Source organism: Solanum tuberosum, unplaced genomic scaffold (genome assembly GCF_000226075.1).
Source record: "Solanum tuberosum cultivar DM 1-3 516 R44 unplaced genomic scaffold, SolTub_3.0 scf00292, whole genome shotgun sequence".
NCBI lineage: Eukaryota > Viridiplantae > Streptophyta > Magnoliopsida > Solanales > Solanaceae > Solanum > Solanum tuberosum.
The window spans coordinates 466,184-486,629 of NW_006239216.1; the positions used below are offsets into that span (position 1 = coordinate 466,184).

Below are 20,446 nucleotides of genomic sequence, written 5' to 3' on the forward strand. Positions count from 1 at the left end.
TTTTCTTCATTTTTAAAAACTTTGTTTTTAGAGAAAATAATTTTCAATTTTATTTTAATCAACTGCACATGAAAAAAATTGAGAAATATTTTTTAGTCATAAAAGCTCCTAATGTTAGCAGTTGCATCTAAATATCTTTTATAACCTAATTAGTTTGAGCTTGAAATGTCTAAGAAGACATCTCAAGGAATTGAAGATAGTTTTACAAAATCAATATTAAAATATAATTGATTCAAATTAAGAAGCAGAAAGTAATTGCAAAATTAACTACCTATAAGGTTAAATTATAATTACATTAATTATATTTTTAAAATAATAAGATTTTGAAAACATAAACATAATTATTATAGTAGGAGATTGCCAACAAAATATTAGTAAGAATATTCTAATTATTATTATTAATAATAATAATAAATATATAATTATTTATATTCTACTTATACTTTACACTTTATTTGGATGGTTGTTACGTATCGTTTCATAATATATCGTATTATATTATATTTTATTGTATCATAATATATTGTTTTAATGAATATAATATCTGGATAGATTGTATAATTCTTCGTCATTATATAAACCTATAAGAAAAATTGGGCAATGCTATAAAAGGTAAGGCAAAAGATAAAATGTTATTATTCAATAATATGTAAAAAAAAAAAAAAAAACTATTTAACAACCATCTAAAGTCTAATACACATCGTATTTAAATCTCTTTGCATTACTAATAACCAGAAATCTATAATATTAGTAATACTAATACACAATAAAATATATAACTAATTCATAACATAAAAAAGCGTACCAAATAAGGTAGTACTAATACATACATTATTTTTGCTAATACCGATTAGCAAATGCCCCCTCAGTATATAAGGGCAAGAACTTCAGCCAGGTATTTTGGCCCTTCTAAGCGCAGCGTCGCCTTCATAAGATTTGTTTGGTTTGTGTCTTTTTATCTCTTCCCATGAATGTATCTTCTTCCTCTTTTAGGTTTACTGTCTCTGTGCTCTGCTTTTCGGTTGATCTCGAGTTGTGTTTCTTCGTTTAATCTTCATTTTTATTTCTTTTCTGTGTGAGTTGGCGTCTTCGGTTGTGTATGTGTGTTTGTTTGAACTGAATTTGGGCCTTTTTGGTTCTTTTGGGGATTTGTAATTTTGAGGCTTGGGGCGTAAAGCAACTGCTTTGGTGGCTTTAGGGTTGAGCCGCCCTTGTTAACAAAAAAGTGATCTTTGATGTTTCTTTATATTGTTTGAATTGCTGTAATGTTGTTAATGGTTGCTATATCATGATATTTTTATACTTATGTTGGTATTATTTGATGCTTGCATGAGCTTTCTTAAACTTCATTGCTATGTTTTAAAATGTTACAACTTTTACTAATTTTTCACAATCTTACCTCCCTCCCCATACCTCACTTGTGAGATTACAGTGGATATGTTGTTGTTGTAGTATTGTATGTGGTTCTGATAGTTTGTTAGCAATTGTAATTAGTCAAATTATGATGATTTTTTTAGATACTGAATGAAAAGAGTTTGATCAGCCTGGAAGATTTATGTAGCTTATCCTAACTAGTTTGAGATTTATGTTTATTTCATTCATTAATTAATAAAATATTTTCAAAAAATTTATGGGCGGTATAATACTTGCGTCATGGTGCCACCTTTTTAAAATACTAAATGTCATAAGGAAGAATAATCAAAGATGATTAGTAAATGTTTGCGATTCAACTCATATTGTGTTTACAAGTGTAATCTGTTGTACTTTCCCTTATCATTTTCCCTCTATTATTACAGATGGCTAGATGGGATCAAATTCTTTCCCTTCCTGTTCAGAGCCCCCCGAGTTTGGAGTTTTCTTCTGCTGAACTTGTGTGGTCTAAAGTAGAAGGCTGGCGCGATAACATAGACAGAGTTGCTCTCATTCCATTTGCTAGAGTAGATGACTTTGTTAGGGGTGAATCTGCTAATAAAGAATGTCCAACAAGATTTCATGTTGAAGCTCGGAGACGACGGCCTGCAGAGTCGACGTACAAGCCTAAAGTTGATGGCATCCTTGAATATATTCTGTAAGCTGTACTTTTATCTCTTTAGCTTGTTTCAGTTGCTTGTATCTGCCACAATGCATTTTATAGAAATAACCTTGTGATTCTTTAGGTACTGGTGCTCGTTTGGTCCTGATGATCATAGAAAAGGTGGAGTTGTTCGACCAAGTAGAACCACATACGTTCCTAAGAAAAAACCTTCTGGTCGACCTAATACAAAGAGGGGGTGCACCTGCCACTTTATTGTCAAACGCTTAATTGCTGAACCGTCTGTAGCACTTATCATCTATAACCAAGATAAGCACATGGATAAGAAAGGATTACCATGCCATGGCCCACAGGACAAAAAGTCTGCTGGAACACGTGCCATGTATGCTCCATACATCTCAGAGGATCTTCGTCTCCGTGTTTTGTCCCTGCTCTATGTTGGGGTGTCTGTGGAAACAATCATGCAGAGACACAATGAATCAGTGGAGAGACAAGGAGGTCCGTGCAACCGAGATGACCTTTTAACTCACAGATATGTTCGGAGACAAGAGAGGAGCATACGGCGCTCGACTTATGAACTTGACACAGATGATGCAGTCAGCATTAATATGTGGGTTGAAAGTCACCAGAATCAAGTGTTCTTTTATGAGAATTTCTCTGATTCCGACCCTTTTGTTTTGGGTATTCAAACAGAATGGCAGTTACAACAACTGATTCGGTTTGGAAATCACGGCCTTCTGGCCTCTGATTCGAAGTTTGGAACTAATAAATTAAAGGTATTTTTTGCTTATATGGTTACCAAATTTCTAGAACTAGAATAAACTGAATACTTGAAAGCTTACATTCTCTGTTTATGAAAATTCTCCAGTATCCTATTCGCAGTCTTGTTGTGTTCAACTCAGACAACAAGGCTATACCGGTGGCATGGATAATAACACCTAGATTTGCAAGTGGAGATACACTTAGATGGATGAGGGCCCTATATAACAGAGTTCATATGAAAGATCCTAAGTGGAAGTTGGCTGGATTCATTGTGGATGATCCTTCAGCTGACATCCTTGCAATCAGGTTGCTTACTATGTTTTTGTTCCACATTCATTTGCACTATCAAGTGATAGTGTAATCCAACATCAAGCAATGACCATGGTTATTTTCCTTTTTTCTTTTTCCTGATGGATGTGGGGGTTCTCTTTAGCATGGCAAACTAGAGTCGCACCAGTGGCATCTATCTTTTGGGTTCAGGGTGAGGCTTTTACTTCAATAGTATTGAGTCCAAGAAACTTATCATGTTAGACTTGTGGATTGATGATATTAGTAGATGAATGCATGTAAAATAGGCTGGCAATTTCAATGTCATTCTGTTGGATCGGTCTGAATATTTTGAACTAATGAAGAATAGAATTAACCAGCCTCTGATACACTATTAGTCATAATGTTTCTTATTGACAGTAGTGAGTTTGAAAAGTCTCTCAGCATTTTATCTGATCCCAACTTCTACATCTAAAGGCTGTGTTCATTTACCAAAGGTTAAATAGTACTCCCTTTGTTCCAATTTATATGACCCACTTTCCTTTTTGGTCAGTCCCTAAAAGAATGACATATTTCCTTATTTGGTAAATATATAATGACACTATCAACATTTTACCCATGTTGAGTCCCACTTATTTGGCAAAAAGTCCACAAAGATGTACTTTTCTATTTAGAAATGCATTTATTTTAAGGTTAGTTTTGAAACCTTGCAAAGTCTTTCCATATTTCTTAACTCCGTGCATCATCAAATTACATCACACAAATTGGGATGGAGAGAGTAACAAATTTTAAATTGAATGATGGAACTTGCAGGGAAGTGTTCCAGTGCTCTGTATTGATATGCTTTTGGCGGGTTCGTCATGCATGGCATAAGAACTTGATTAAGAAATGCTCGGAACTGGAGACCTGTGCCGTAATTGCAAAGAGGCTAGGCCAGGCAGTGCAGCGCATCTGCAAAGGGGATGGAACTGCTGATTTGTTTGAAGAATTTATGGAAGATTTTGTGGATGCTGCAGATTTTTCGGACTATTTCAAGGCCATATGGTACCCAAGACTAGGTGAGTTTTACTATTCAGTAAAACAGTCTCTGTTGGTACCAATAGATTTGTTATTGCAATTAGATTGAAGTACACCTCTGAAACAGGTTTTTTGCTTACTCAATTGACACATGGATAATCTGATTCAGATCCAGGCCTAGCATGAATTTAAACTTACACTCCCTTTGTCCACATTGTGCAACATTTCACATGCCTTATAAAAAAAGATGTTTCACACACCTCTGTGGAAAACGGTAGTCTGTTTTTGGACCCCCGGTTTAGCTCTGTTTCAAAAAAGATGAGGTGCCTGGGATTACATTGGGTATGTTGTTATGGTTGAGTGTCTTGAAGTCCAAAAACTCCGTCATATTTTCAATTACATAACAATCTCTCAGTTTATACTACATAGCTAACAGTTGTTATGCATTTAATTTGAATTATTATAGATTGAGGAACTCTATACATGCAATCTTTCACGTGTGAGTGTCCTCACTTAAAAAGGACATGCTAGCCTAGTATTTTTCTACTAGAAACCTTATTCTTTTAGTTTTGAAAAAACACATTATTCTTCAAGAATGCTTGAAAACTCTTATAAATTAGCTGGTTCCTCTTTGGGGCTTTTCTTGCTGACGGATTTTGTCTACTCAGGGCTCTGGACTAGTGCACTGAGAACTCTTCCTCTTGCCAGCCAGGAGATGTGCTCGTCAATGGAGTACTATCACAACCAATTAAAGCTTAGGTTATTGAATGAGAAGGAAAAAAGTGTATATCAACGTGCTGATTGGCTAGTAGATAAGCTAGGTACTACAGTGCATTCTTATTTCTGGCTTGATGAGTACTCAGGGAAGGATGATTTCGCACGATACTGGAAGGATGAATGGATGAGTGGCTTAACAGCTTGGCAGAAATCTTTGCAGATTCCAGATTCGGATGTGTTAATTGAGGGTGATTATTCAAAAGTTGTTGATCAGGAAGATCGACATAAAGTGCATGTTGTTCGGAATCCAGCTTCCGAATATGCACTTTGTGATTGTAATTGGGCGAAAATGGGAAACTTATGTGAGCATATTCTTAAAAGCATTAAATGTCTACGTGACAAAGGGTCTATTACTCCATCCCTCAGTATGTTCCAATATATGCAGGCTCTGGTCGATATGTTACACTGCCCACCTCATGATTCTTTGATTCGTGATCATGCACTTTCTCTAGCTGTCTGGGTGCAGACGCAGTTGAATGCTCAACTTGGTCCTGGAAGTGGCCAGTCGAAGCGACAAGCTCTTCAGCTGACTACTGCCACACCTGGTGTGGTGAGAGCAAGCAATAGAACACACACATTAGTCAATGTGGAAAATGATCTGACTGAGCTCCAGCATCCAAGTTCTGCCACAGGCAATTTGAGTGGTGGCAAGATTGATCGGGTAGCTACTGAAAATGGCACTTGCACAGATATAGGTTCTGCTGTGGAACATCCTTCTGTTGAGATGCAAACCAGCCCAGTATCCATCTCCGCTTGTGCGACTCAATTGTTTTCTCTTGATGGGATCACATCAGCCAATGTGTTTGCTGAGAACGGAGATGTCATGATTGATGAGGAGCTGGATACGACGAAGAATATTCCTTCCACAGATGCATCATTGCAAATTTAGATGGTTTTTAAGATGGATCTGGAATAAAGCTGACTGTGCAACAATGGTGGACGAGCAACCACAGCCTCTGTGTAGCTCCAGCTGAGTCTTCTCTAGATCAATGCTTGAATAACCAGCAGAATGATGTATGTATGTAGGAACTCCACAGATCCAGACATTATCCTGGATTACAGAATGTTGATAACAGAATAGACAATGCAATTTCATCCATAACCAAGGCAGTATAATCCTCTCTGGTAAATATGGCTGAAGCATCTGAAGTCGAAAAGCTTATGAGGATAGGCGCTGTTGATGAAACTACTGGCATCATTAGTGGCCTAACAGCTTAAAGATAAATGTCAATTGTTCGTCCTGGGCTCTTTATGCTCCCCGATTCACGTCAGAGCTGGTTGAAGAACTGAAGCCTCTGAATGAATTGAAGACAATGGGAAAAAACGAGTTTTGGCGAAAGAAGATGTAAGCAAGAACAATGACAAGAATTCTGCCAGCAGAGTCCTGTTAGAAGAAGGTACAACTACTGAGCGGTTTATCTTCTCCCTGAACAGTAGGACAGCTGACCATGTGATAGATTTTTGTCCACATTTTGTCTGTTGGAAGACTCCACCCAATTAGCAACCTTATGTGAAGCTTGGGACCAATTGAGCATCTTATGATTAAGAGCTTTGCTTCCTTAGATCATAATAGCTTAATTTTGCAAAAAGTGATTTCACCTGTAAAGCGATAGTTTGCTCATCATGAATTCATGATCTATTGCTTGCAGGGTTGGTTGTTACACAGAGTTTGTTCGAGGCTGCTACTCAATATATATTGCTCATAGGTACCTATTCACCTAGTTGTGCCATTGTTATTGCACATGCTCTCTTCACCACCCTGTATATCCAGATGAAAGCAACAAAATCTGAGAATTATTTTCAATCTTTGATTGAGTGTGTATATTTGCATGGAATTTATCTTAGAAAATGTTCTTAAGCATTGTATGTTGCCTCAAAACTCATTTCTTCTTGGGTCTGTGCATAAAATCAATGAAAAGAGCATTTGTATATCGTTGTTTTTTCTGATATATATAGCTTTATAGAGTAGCCTCTGCTTGTCATCTAGACGAGCTCTGTGTGATGATTTATCTATTTCCTCCCTTCTGCCTATCCTCAATAACCATCAAAACTTTTACGTCATAGATCTCTCATTTACTTGTAATAGTTTGCTTTATAGGACGAAGACGTTTCCAAGTGCAGATTTTCATTTCATAATTGGATTTAAGAGCCATTCATTACTAACATAATGTAACTATTAAGTCAATATTTTGTCACATTGTATAAAACTACGAATAATTAACCAAAATAACCACCCGCCCTACTTTCTTTGTTCTCAATCTTCACTGTTGTTCCTCCAATCAGCTCTGCTGTTTTAGCAACTCAGTTTAAAACAACTGAGTAAATTTACCTGCTAAGTATTTTCTTGGAAAAAGACACTGTCGTGTTTGTTTAAACCAGTGCAGTGACAAGTGAGAACTTCTGTTTACAAAATTCTTATACAATACAACTAAATATTAGATTGAGATAAGCTTAAATGGATAGTGAGCATTTGTGTAGCAATCAAGATGTAGTTGTAAGCTAAAGCGTCTTTACTAATACTGCTACACTCAAAGCGTCATAATACTCTGCTGGGTCTCCAAAGCCTACTGACCGAGTTCATCAGGGTTAACACGATTAACTAAAAAGCCACTTTGCAAGATTAGAGATATATTTCCTAAAGAAAATAGATTATAAACTTAAATACTTGAGAACATATACATAGCAGACACAAACATACAGCCTGTTTGTATATGTTGGTATGCTTACACATAGGGGAACATGGATTCGAGATCTATATAACGCTAACAGTGCAATAGTAGCTCATACTGCGATAAAAGTAAATCTCTGAGCCTTGAAAATACAAACATAAACTAGCCAGATCTTCTCATAAGTGGGTAGGGAGGGAGGCGGTAGAGGTGGTTGAGAAATATCATTTTCCAAGCATTTCTTCTACAGCGTTACAACATGACTTCATACATCAAACATACAACTCTAACAGCTTACTGAGGCTCCCTGCTGATCACCAGACTTTATAGTTACCTGAAAACAGTCACAATTAGCAGTAGTCCTTTGTTTTACAACGATGAGCATAGAATACAAAGAAACCCTGTTTTTTTCTAGTTTCCATTCGTCTGTAAGAAATATTGGGTCAAACTTAGCTTAATACGTAAAGAGGGTACACAATTGTTGCAGAAACTAGTGGTTACTCACAGTAATTTGTTCTGATGGAAGAGAACATATGATGCTACTAAAAAGCGGTTTTGTTAGCTTCTACTACTTTTCTATCAACCTGGAAGTTAATAAAAGACCAGCCAATGAACATATCTCCAAATATAAGACAATAAGTCCAATTACAGTGTTGCAAGGATTCAGGTAGTAAGAGAAACTGTTTTAGATTGACAAAACTTGCTCAGAGTAACAAATATCAATACAATTAAAAGCCCAAAAAGTCCTATCTCCAATCAGACATCCACATAAGGACTCACGGTTTTTTCTTTTTAGAAACCACATAAGGACTCACATACTACCTTATATATAGGAAAAGACGACTATGTTCTTTTGCCAAACAAACATACAATATGAAGCATCTTTCATCAATATATGAAATTTTAGAAAGCCTGACAGGTCTTTTATCTTCTTGTTGAAAGGGAGGAAAAAAGAATCTCAATGAAGCACGAATCAATCAAACCAATTTTTTTAAAGAAGTTAAAATCACGAGGAAATATGAAATAGAAACAGCTGAAGCAAATAGTTACTGTGAGGGAAACGTCGAAAAATAAGCACTTATGAATAACATGTAATAGCAGCTATTACATAGGAATCAATTTCAGTTCCAAGGAACGTTCACTTATTTGCTTCATCATCAAGTCTAGGATACAAAGCCTATTACTAATAGTTCATTAAATAATACAAATTTGTTTCCAGATTATTTAACATAGTCAACCAAAATGACAAGGACAGGAAGTATCAGCAAGATTTCAGTATACCTATTGCGCTGCATCTTCAGAAAATCTGGCATCAAATGGAGCAGAAGGATTGGGATGTACCGCTGAAGCATTATTTGCTCCAGAACCATGTTGCAGTTCTATCACTAGCCACCTTACAGCTTTACTCATCTGCTCCAACCTAACAGCACTAATGGGTTGAAGGCCACTTGCAGCTGGTTGCCCAGGCTTCCCCGAAACAGTGCCTGTAGCCTCATCCACGAGACACTCGGAGCCAATTCTTTGCTTAACCGACTCCACAAACTCCTCTGCCTGATCACACGCAACCCTGAACAATTCCCATTTTTGCTTAAAGTTTTCTAATGCAGCATCAGTCGCTGCTGTTTTCTGACCATTAGAACTCTCCTTTGATTCAAGTACAACAGCTGATGCTGCAACAAAGTCTTGATATGCACTGCTTAGTGCATCTACGAGACTATCCATCAAAGCCCCTCGAAGCCCTAATTGATCACTAACCTCCGTAAAGTTCTACAATAAGGAGAATAAATTAGCAAGAGCATCATTAAAAATTAAATCTTTGTAGCAAGACCATCATTAGAAATTGAATCTTTGTAGCAAGAACATCACTAAAAATTGAATTTTGAGCAAGACCATCACTAAAATTGAATCGTTGTACACCAATTAAAGAGTTTTTATCAAGAATGAACATATGTGCAATCAAATTATGCATACAAAAACAAACCCAAGAAATAATTTTCTATGATTACCCAAAATACTCAAAAGCAAGAAATCAACTGAAACAAACTTGATGCAATACACAAATTTCTTGAAAATACTCAAATAAAATGGAATAAATTTAAGCAAATGAAAAGAAGAAACCACAAAGACTAGGGTTTTTCTACTTACTTGACTGAAGGAAGAAAATGGCTGCCACAACCTTCTCCTACTGTCTGTCTTTGGTTTTTTCTCCTTTTCTCCCCTCACTGTCTATTTCGAAATAATTACATATTGCCCCCCAATAGTTTTCATTTGTAACACAAAGCTTCCCTTTAGTTTCAAAATTAATATTTTAGAGTTAAAGATTTTTAAAATCTAATTTGAATAAAATCATAATTGAGTAATAATTGTTTGAGTGTCTAATAATTATATGAGTGCTATTTTATTGGACTAAAGGAGTAGTATTATTTATGTATCTTAATTTTTATTTTTATTTGTATTTTCATCATTAGTATTATATATTAAGTGTTCTACGTAAATTAAAATTAGACATGTTTTTTTTTCATCTAGTAGTGTTATATATTATTGATGAGAAATTATATTATATGTGATGAATAAAATTAATCTTACGTTAATGTTTAAATTAAATATTTTTTTAATCTTTCAATCTTGCTTTGGTGATGTATCAGTTTGATTTGTAACATTTTTCATAACGCATATAAGATCACATTAGACCAACTTTTATTTTACATTTGTTATTTTTTCAATTAGACAAACACTTTTTGAGGAAAAACAATAATCATACATTCAAAAATCAACAAAGTAAAATATTCTAATAAATCTAATTTTGAATTAAACACTAATAAAAATTTCGTTCATAACATTTTCACACCTAAATGTTAATGCGTGTAACTAATCACAACTATTGCTAATTTCAAATTATCTAATGCATTACTATTTATGTATTATTTTATTTTCAACACTTATTACTTATAGACTATTTTAATCGATTTTTCTATCATTTGCTTGTTTGCTTCACTTACAAAAGGGGAAAAAAGGTCATGTACATTACATTCCTACCTACCATCATTGAAGTAGTTCCATACCTAGCAATCTTGCACGATTCTCCCTCAAAATATTCTAACGTAAACGCAATTTGTATTAGAAAATAGAACGTCAGATAATAAATATTTAATACTTAGTTATTTTTATTAAAAATTAGTCGCAATAATTTAAATACTTTTCTATTCAATTATAGGTAGATCGATAATTATTCCTTCCATGCGAAGATAATTATGCCTCATTTTAATTTTTCTAATTAGAATATAAATGATAATTTCGAAAAAAATAAATTAAACACATTTTTTTTTATTAAAAATCTAAAAAGTCCACCACTCTACAGTTGATTATTTTGTTTCTTCATCAGTTCATATACGACACTACCAATTTTTATTACCAGTTTTCCAGCAAAAGTTCTTGGAGAGAAAAGGGACTCTGAAAAAACAAAATCAAGAAAACATTTTGACCCAAAAAAACAGTGCTTTTCAAGAAAATATTTTGATGGGTCATCGTGGATTTTCATCTTCATCACTAGTCTTCTTCATCTTGATTCTTATTGGGGTTCCAATATCATCATCAGTCCCTTTCATAGTTCTCCATGGTATTGGTTTATGTTTTTTTTTTACTGTTAATGTTGTTTAATTAAAAAATGACTTTTTTTTTTGGATTAATAGGAATTGGAGATCAGTGTTCGCATCGTGGAGTCAAACGATTCACAGAGGAGCTAAGAGAATGGTCAAAATCTGAAGGATATTGCTTGTAATTATTCCTTTCTTAAAAATTGGTTTAGTGGCTGTACTTAATTTAGCTATTTGAGATAATCTTATTTGGCGTGTAGAACATTTCTGCTAACACTGTATTCGTATGTTATAGTTGGGGAAAATAATCAAAATTAATATTTTAATAGTTTAGAGTTGTGAAGCTTGTACAATAACAACAATAGCATAGCCTATGTAATCTTACAAGTGGAGTCTAAGGAGGGTAGGATGTACGTAGGCCTTACCCTTACCTTTGTAGGGTAGAGAGGTTGTTTCTGGTAGATACTCGCCTCAAAAGTTGTGAAGTTTGTATAGAATAATAATTGTTTGTGGTATAGTGTCAAATATTTCTGGATGTCCCATATGGGAAGAGTTTTTTGTTTAACTTGGGATGGAGAGAGTAGTTCGTTTGCATATAACTTGAAGTAATGTGACTGGTGGTATGACTTTAGTTAGTTGTGTTAGTGTTTGTTTGATACAGCTTAAGCATTTTGATAATGATTATTCATCTAATTATTTGAATAAGCTTTTCGATAAGCGACTTGCTTAAGGAAACAACTTATAAAATGCAATTGATAATGATTATTCTTCTGATTAGTTGAATAAGCTTTCCTTTCAATACTTGATGTTGATATGCTTTATCTGAGCCGAAGGTCTATCTAAAACAAGCTCTCTACCTTCATAAGTTAGGGGTAAGGCTGCATGCACACCACCCTCTTGAGACCCCACTTGTGGGATTACACTGGCTATGTTGTTGTTATTTGAATAAGCTTTTCAATAAGAGACTCGCATAAGGAAACAACTGATAAAAAGTTACCTATGATAATTGATTAATGCTCACTCTATTTATCATTAGTTGTGTCATGAGATAGCTTGTAATATACTAGCAGTCATCAGTTTTAGCTAGCCATTATTATTATGAAACAGAGGAGTTTATGCTTCCTATCAGAGTTTAAATCAGTTCTGGATTGTGGTTGTTCTTTTAAATTGTGTTCAGTTGATCACTTTATTTTCACTTATTGGAAAAGATTGATGCCTGATTAAAGCTACATGATAATCAGCAAAGTGGATAGGAAGTTTCCTCAAAGGCATCCCTAGCCCTTCCCCGCCCACTCCGCCTGCCAAAAGAAAAAGTAAAATGAAAGAAATAAAAAGACTTAGGATGTCTCTAGTTATTTTGTATTTGTTTTCAAGATTATTAGTAAAATTTGTTTTGTTTGCCCGTTAAGCCAAAGTTGAGATAGGTTTGATACGAAGGTATTATGTCACCATGGCTTGTTATTCATCAAAAGAGATTTAAACCGATTAGTATTGCCCGGGTTCAGGATTTTACATTTTGAATTGTACTTGCTGAATCCATTCTATTTCCATACACAGTCTAAGTTGATATGATTCTGTTTTATGGACCATGTCCTACAAAATTACCTATTTGTTTTATATCCACATACCTCTGCTTAATTTTTTTGGCGTGGTTATGTAACTTATCTTGCTTTGTACTTGTGCTATCTTTGAACTCTCCTCTCTAGGGAAATTGGAAATGGATCATGGGACTCCTGGTTTGTGACTTTAGAGGATCAGGTAATGACTCTCATTAAAATCTAAATGCTAGTAGTTGTCTTGGGCAAAAAAGTTTTCAGAACCTAGTTCTGATCTGTTCTTTTTCATGTGCAGGCTGATGTAGTGTGTAGCAAGGTGATGGAGCTCTGTCAATTAATTGTTTTGTTGTGGCTAATCTCTCGTATTCGTTTTATTCGCTGACGAAAACAAACTTCCGGGTTCAGGTTAAGAAAATGAAAGAACTCCAAGATGGTTACAACATTGTTGGTCTCTCTCAGGTTATTTAAAGAAACTAGATCTTGTAAATTTGTGCACTACTTTTATTGGTGCATCTTTCCATCACTTGGTACCATATTTGTATGTCAATCAGAGGGTTATTAGCTCTATATTTTTACACTTCTTAGCTTCAATTAAAATAAATTAAGGGGGCCAGGTCCCAAGCAAATAAATATTTGAGAACTATATTTGAACTAAATATTTTAAGAGAGAATAATCAAAATCATCCTTAAGTAATCCCACTTGGATTCATTTAATCCATATAATCTGTAGGTGACCAATCTGATTCTTGAACTAAGACTGCAAGTGACCAAACTGACCTAGCTCATAGCAAATATTTGAAACTAATAGCTTTTGAATCATGCAAGACACATGGTATCATAACAATATCATTCACTTGGAACGTAAATGCTAATATGTGATGTAATATTTTGGATTCAATTGGTTTATGGTTGCATGGACAGCATATTCACTACTCATCTGCTTATGTTACAGGGTAACCTAATAGGCCGAGCTGTTGTGGAATATTGTGAGGGAGGACCACAGGTAGGGAAAAAAATCTTAAGCAGGATTCCACCGTTTTGCATGCAACTCTAATTGATATGCATCTGATAAAGATGACTTCTGATTTTATTTGCTTCTTGAAGTCAAAGTCAGATCTTTCTTATTCTAGTCATTTCAACCCAGCTCTTACCACATATGTGGATGTGTATCTCTTTGTGATATATGTTAGCCACTGTATTAGTTTAAATCAGCCTATGAACCATGGAATTATCTCTTGGCAGTAAGTTCATTACTTATAATAGGTCAGTGGAATATTGAAACTAAGGAACTGTGGGAACCAAGACCCTTTGGGCTCACTTGTCAAATGTAATAATGTTCTTTGAAAACTTGTGCGACAAGTAGCAGGTATCCAGTGGAATTGTCGAGGTGCTCAAAAGCTGGCTCAAACACCATTGTCATAAAAATTATTTTTTGGAAAAAACAAAGAATCTTAGGCTCAATGCTCCACAGAATCTTAGTTTTCCAGTTCCCCTTTTATTTCTCAATCCTAGCAAGGTTTTTTGGTAGATTATCAACACATTCAGAACAATATCTCTTCACATGTCCTCCTTCTCTAAAACAACAGGCCATGTAGCGCTTCAATGCTCTCCACCATCACTAGAAGTCATTCTTCTGAATTTGCTGCCAACCATCACTTCTGGAAATAATTCTTAATTTGTTGTCTGATGAATTTATTTTTGTGTTTGGAGAAAGTCCAGTACATACATTGCTCAGAGTTAGAAATTTGATCCGGTCTTTCTTTCGGTACTTAATATGCCATTAGCCAGTCATCCCTTCAACCTGTAGTGTGCCAATTATACCTCATTGATTAAAAAGATAAATACTAATGGGTTTATTGGTTAAATGGGCTACCACCTAATTACGTCACTATTTTGGGTTGGGCTCTCCTATTTAGTCTATAACACAACCTCTAATTGTTAGTGAAGTAAAGATTCCCTACTCGTATGATGGGATATGCATATGGAAAATGAAGAAAAAATAAAAAACACGCCGAGGAACACTAGGAGTCTTCATCTACCTGTTTATCATAGTTGGTGGAACGAATTGATATATTTTATTGACCCCCTAAAGGGCTGACGGGGTCAAATGTGTAGCTTTCCAACCTTTTAATCTGCATTCTCTCTGGAATTTATGTTGAGTGGGAAGTTTTGGATTTAGGTTTTCCAAAGAAGGAAATAGGACAAATACAGGAGAGAAACGTTGAATTTATTAGTGTTCACGTGGTATATTATTGATTCCACATGTTACTGTTGTCTTCTGTCTAATCCTTATGTTTGGTGTACTTGAGAAACTTCAATAATAAATATTTGCCATGACAGGTTAAGAATTTGATTTCCTTAGGAGGACCTCATGCTGGCACTGCTTCAGTTCCTCTCTGTGGTGTAAGTGTTTGTATATTTTGTACCATCATTTGCTATTTATCCTTCAATAAGACAAGTTTATTTGGTAGTTTTTGGGTGCTGGATAAGACAATTATGTAAGGCTTTTTTTTGGGTATCTTCTTACTGTTGCTGGCATTGCTCTGTGAGCTAGCACTATTCTTTCATGAGGTCCTCTTCCTTCTTACTTTGGGAAAAGTCAATAGAAGCATCCTAGGCAGTGTTCTAGCTTCTTGATGATGATTATTGAGGGGAAATACGACCAAAGTATGCTTTAGCAGGGGGTGACAAGGTTGACCACCAAATCATGTAAATTCCCCTTGATGTGTTTTTGCATTGTTGTTGATCTCATTATTCATTTTGCAGTCTGGCATTTTTTGCATAATTGCTGATAATCTAATCAAGTCAGAGATATACTCCGATTTTGTCCAGGTATTACGAGGTTCTGATTTTGTTTTATTTACCAAGGGATGTTTGACATGCTTCCTTGGAATGATAAATATTTAAATTGCAGGCTCACTTGGCTCCTAGTGGTTATCTCAAGCTTCCAAATGTAAGTGGCATTATTACTGTATTCCCCATTACTTAGGGGTCGTTTAGTACAAAAATTAATAACGCATGGATTAGTAATGCAGGAATTAGTAGTGCAGGGATTAGTAATGCAAAGTTTATTTTTATCAAGTGTTTGGTTCATTGTTTTCCACCTCATCTTGTGTTTGGATTAAAACTCTATAAAAAGCTTCTTTCCAATTATACCCTTGAATTATTAGGTAATTGGGTCAAGGTAGATAATTATTGGACTATATTATTATTTTATGGCCTTTCTAATTAGCTATGAGAAGAACAATTTTGTTGTCATGTTTGCTATATTTTCACTTGAATTATTTGAGGATAAATAATTGCCATCTTAATAAATTGATCACTCACAAAATGTCATTTTAAAAAAAAAAATCATCTACTTTTAAAATCGAAAAGACGGTCAACAATGGTAAAATTGAATAAATCATCTACATTTACACATAAAAATTGCAAGTTGTAATTTTAATATGTATGTATTTTTTAAAATTGTTCAAAATATAAATAATTAGAAAACCACACAAATATATATATATATATATACACACACATTCAATTAAGATCACAAACGTCATATACAAATAAACAACTCACATTTCACATTTGTATTGATTTGTATTGGATTTATTTATAGTAACAAACAACTCTCTAAATAATTTGTAAGCTAATTTATTTAATTAAATTTACTAGTACAAATATAAATCATAAAATCAAGAAAATAAACAAAATTAAAATGATTTGAGGGATATTTTTGTCTTTACATAGACTTATCCTATGGTATTATATTCTATGTATTACTAATACCTCCAATTGGAAGGTATTAGTAATACATCCTATAATACCATGTAGGAAGTATAACTAATCCATAGATTAGTTATACATAGGCTCAAATTCCTACCAAACATAATACTAAATAATACCTTACATAATACATGGACTATTTCTTCTAATGCGGCCTACCAAACGACCCCTTAATGTCATAAGGTGCTGAGCAAATAATCCTTACAATTTTTAGTGGCTTCACACTAGCTTCTTCTCTGCATTTTGTGGGAGTGGACAGTAAAATCAATTTCACAAGTTTGCTTCTTCTCTGCATTTCAATGGGAGTGGACTGTGTAAAATCATATTCAACTTTGATAAGGGACAAAGCTCACTACTTCAAAATTCATAACGCTCATCCTATCTGTTCTAGATGTCTTGTTCTCTGTTTCTCTATTTTATACCACTTATTGTTTGAAGAGAAAGAAGTGGTTGCATGTAAGTTCATCTAAGGATAGAGAGGTGTTAACTGCATCGGTTGTGGTTTGAATGGATAGGGGATAGGTGTGAATGGGATTAATAGGGAAGGTAGAATCTTCGTGTGTGCTTTTATCAGTAGAAAATGGTTAATACGATTCCTCTGCATTTTCTATGTTCTTGGTTGTGATCTCTGTGTGTGATTAAGACACAGTGATAGAGACAGATGGAGTGGGGAGGACTACTGTGTGAATCTATGTTGCTCGGACTCTTCTAAAATGTCGACGGGTGCGTGTCGGATCCTCCAAAAACAGTGTATTTTTGAAGGATCCGACACGGACGCGGCAACATTTTTGGAGAGTCCAAGCAACTTAGGTGTGAATAGGTGCTTTTGACTATCTGTATGCACATGTGCTGGTATCGTCTTTTTCAGTAAACAGGGGTTGGTAATATGGGAGTCAAGGTAATTCAAGGAGGGTGAGGCAGCTGGTGGCTGCTGAATTTTGGGACTTTAGGTAGGTTGTGGATGAAGCAAAGACAAGGGAAAAGAATATTAGAACCATTCATTAACTAATTCTTGTTTGTTTTATTTTGTGATTTCCATTTCATTTAAGATGTATTTGTTCTTCTGAAGTGAAATCAAAGAATAGTGCAGTTGGATGTAGAAAGATATGCTAAAAGAAGGTGATGGCACTGCTGCTGTGAGTGCCACAAAAATGTCAAGTTCTGTGTGTTTAAAACTAGGGTGTCAAAAGTAAATTAATCTACTTTTCCTTCTTTTGGAAGTTGAAACTTCGTATAACTTTTTTTTCTCCTGGAGGCATAGGTAGGTGCAAATTTATTTACCAATCTTTCTGGTTTGGAAGCTTAACTTGTATTTCTCTCTTCACAGAATATTCCTGGGTACATGAAAAGCTGCCGGTTTCTCCCAAAGTTTAACAATGAAATCCCCAGTCATAGAAATTCCATATATAAGAAACGGTTCAGCAGCTTGGAGAATCTTGTCCTTATCATGGTTTGTCAGTCCTGCCATTGCATTCTATTTTTCTTTTAGTTTGTGTCAAATGACCACAATTTGCAGCAGCTATGGTAACATCACACTCTTCTTTCCTATGTTCTTTTGCTTGCTTATTCACAGTTTGAACATGATACTGTTTTGATACCAAAGGAGACTTCTTGGTTTGGATACTATCCAGATGGGGCCTTTGAACCTATTTTGCCAGCACAGAAGGTATGATGTGAAATCTGGTTAAGAGAAATGTTCAATTATATTACTTTTTACTGCCATTTCAGCAAACAAGACACCCTCTCAATATTTTTTTTTTTCCGTATGTATGATATCCAAGAAGAACCAAATACGTGCATTGTGTATCTGTATATATAACATTTCCTTGACAAATGCACTATTTTCATACTATATTTCCTGTTCCTTCCTCTACAAGTTCAAATGAGATGTCAATGCTCTTCACCAGTACTGTTTTCGCTGTGGTTTGACATGCTTCAGATAATAATGTTAATATGGCAACCAAATGTATGGATTTCTTAAATGTTCCAATGATGGCAACATATCTACTTCTGGATTACACCGCCACCTCCTTGCTTCTCACCATTCTCCCAAGTCTTTAACATAAACACTATCACCTTACTTGGTCGTATCTTTTCTGACAATTCCTACCTCCAACCTGCAATTAGTCATATGAGTAACCATCCCTGTATCACTTATCATTGAAAGGGGATTAGATCTCCCTCTTATCCAATCCAAAAACACTTTTTCACCTGTGATCAATTTCTTTGTTCACTCTCCCTCTCCCACTCTCCTCTCATATTCTTTACCTCCGCTATCGTGCAATAGTACCGAGGATACTGCAAATACCATAATCTGCCATTGATTACTTGTTCTAGTTTGTAGGATCGTATTCTGTGACCATTGAGAATTGGATAAGTGTGTCTTGTGTTTCTGGATAGACTACATAGGTAGAAGGAAACTTACTATGTAGAGGTCGTGTTTGCTACCTTTTTTTTTCTACTTATAATTATGTCAAAACCAGAGGGGCGAGGGCGTTGAAGTGTTTCTACAATTGCCATCAAGGTGTTTAGCAAAGAGTTTCATAGGATTGGATTCTGTGCAATTAGGTAGACGTGAATCAGGCCAAGCTTTAAGATCTAGTTAATCTTGGCTCAACCTGAATATACTTTGCATGGCTTTGACTTTGAGATTCAGCTTCATTGATGCTTAAAATCTGTTTTATTGTGATTCCAGAACAAATATGGAAAGCTCGAGGTCAATATATTAACAATTCAAAGATAAAAAATTTCATGACCTTTCTACTCCTCTATATTGTTTAATCAAGTCTTTCTTCCATTTATGTCTTGCATTTGCCTATTTTAAGTAAACCACTTCACATAAATGAGAAGCTACCAGAGAGAACATTAACTTATTCAAGTAGACTCTATTAGACGTACAAAAACCTCACTGTTTCAATTCAACATGTATCAAACTAGAATCAATTCATTGATTTTGATCTAGAACTAGGCCTTTATATTTCAATCATGTCGTCAGGTCTAGCGTCAATTCAAGGAGTTACGTCTAGAGTTTCTATTCTGTAATATTAGACATCCTGTTTTCTTTATGTTTAATGATTAATGGAAATAATTGGTCCAACTTCCTGGTGGAGTCTGCTCTCGTGTTTCTTGCTAATCAACTGTAACCAAGTTTTACATCTGTCCTGCACCCCATTCTTTTTCCCGTAGTTCTATCCTTACATTTTACCCTGTACCACATGATCCTAGTAGTTAGTCGCATTTCAGGTTCGCGAAAACTATGCTTGACAATATTTGAAAAGATACTTTGTTTTCCTGTACATTTGTGCTTCAAGCTCTCAACCAAGTGAGATTTTTCCATTTGCTTGGCAGACTCAGCTGTATACTGAGGATTGGATCGGTTTGAAAACCTTGGACGATGCTGGGAAGGTGAAATATGTCAAAGTAGCCGGGAATCATCTCCAAATTTCTTCCAGTGATATGAAAAAGCATGTTGTTCCTTACTTAGCAGCGAATGCATCAACAGACGGGAGCTTTTCAAACGTGGAACGCATGGCATTACATGATTTGCAAGACGATGCATCAAGTATTTTTACTTTTGAAGGTTCGTCATCTTATAAATGGCCTGCACCTGTCAATACCTTCTTCGCGGAACTAGTTGGCTTGACCATAGATCAGCAGTCTATTGACACTTGATTTGGTTGTTTGATAGTTGATGACCACGATATACAACTTCATTGAAATATATCATGGCTTTGATTGTAAGCTTTATGTTGTCTTGTTGACTCTGTATGTAAATGTATGTGCCAAAATATTCAACTCCTGCAAAAAGATGTACTAATATAAGATAGCATTGTTAGCAATTCTGCTGCCTTTCTATATTTTTGTGTCAAATTTATTTTACGATGTTAAATGCATAGAACTTAAGTTCACTTAGTCCGAACGTATTGGTTCATGTAAGGGTGCATGTAGAATACCAAGCAAGTTTTAATAATATCATTGTCCTATTACAAATGTACATGG

The 20,446-nt window shown here is 35.0% G+C and overlaps 3 protein-coding genes across 5 annotated transcripts; 2 read left to right on the forward strand and 1 right to left on the reverse strand.

The window, feature by feature from the left end:
- Window positions 1–887: 887 nt before the first annotated feature.
- Window positions 888–6,786, forward strand: LOC102601875 (uncharacterized). Of its 3 annotated transcripts, XR_368244.2 has the most exons (7): window positions 888–969; window positions 1,797–2,068; window positions 2,157–2,808; window positions 2,901–3,100; window positions 3,875–4,119; window positions 4,747–6,252; window positions 6,505–6,786. XR_368244.2 is itself a non-coding variant. In XM_006359184.2 (6 exons), exons 2-6 carry the CDS (start codon window positions 1,797–1,799, stop codon window positions 5,742–5,744), a joined length of 2,367 nt encoding a protein of 788 aa, XP_006359246.1. In that variant the 5' UTR covers window positions 888–969; the 3' UTR covers window positions 5,745–6,786. The 3 variants fall into 3 exon arrangements, 2 of the variants coding, with proteins under 2 accessions (XP_006359246.1, XP_006359247.1); XM_006359184.2 differs by having other exon boundaries at window positions 4,747–6,786; XM_006359185.2 differs by having other exon boundaries at window positions 907–943; window positions 4,747–6,786.
- A 680-nt stretch (window positions 6,787–7,466) lies between these two features.
- Window positions 7,467–9,746, reverse strand: LOC102602543 (mediator of RNA polymerase II transcription subunit 32). Its single transcript, XM_006359186.2, has 3 exons — window positions 9,667–9,746; window positions 8,803–9,288; window positions 7,467–7,855 (listed from the first exon to the last, which is right to left on the reverse strand). Exon 2 carries the CDS (start codon window positions 9,241–9,243, stop codon window positions 8,803–8,805), a length of 441 nt encoding a protein of 146 aa, XP_006359248.1. The 5' UTR covers window positions 9,244–9,288; window positions 9,667–9,746; the 3' UTR covers window positions 7,467–7,855.
- Window positions 9,747–10,923: 1,177 nt separating this feature from the next.
- Window positions 10,924–20,302, forward strand: LOC102602882 (palmitoyl-protein thioesterase 1-like). Its single transcript, XM_006359187.2, has 12 exons — window positions 10,924–11,137; window positions 11,211–11,295; window positions 12,821–12,872; window positions 12,966–12,986; window positions 13,076–13,129; window positions 13,623–13,673; window positions 15,011–15,073; window positions 15,437–15,502; window positions 15,585–15,623; window positions 17,775–17,897; window positions 18,021–18,113; window positions 19,796–20,302. The coding sequence occupies exons 1-12, from the start codon at window positions 11,038–11,040 to the stop codon at window positions 20,117–20,119; spliced, it is 1,071 nt and encodes a 356-aa protein (XP_006359249.1). The 5' UTR covers window positions 10,924–11,037; the 3' UTR covers window positions 20,120–20,302.
- The last annotated feature ends 144 nt before the right edge of the window (window positions 20,303–20,446 follow it).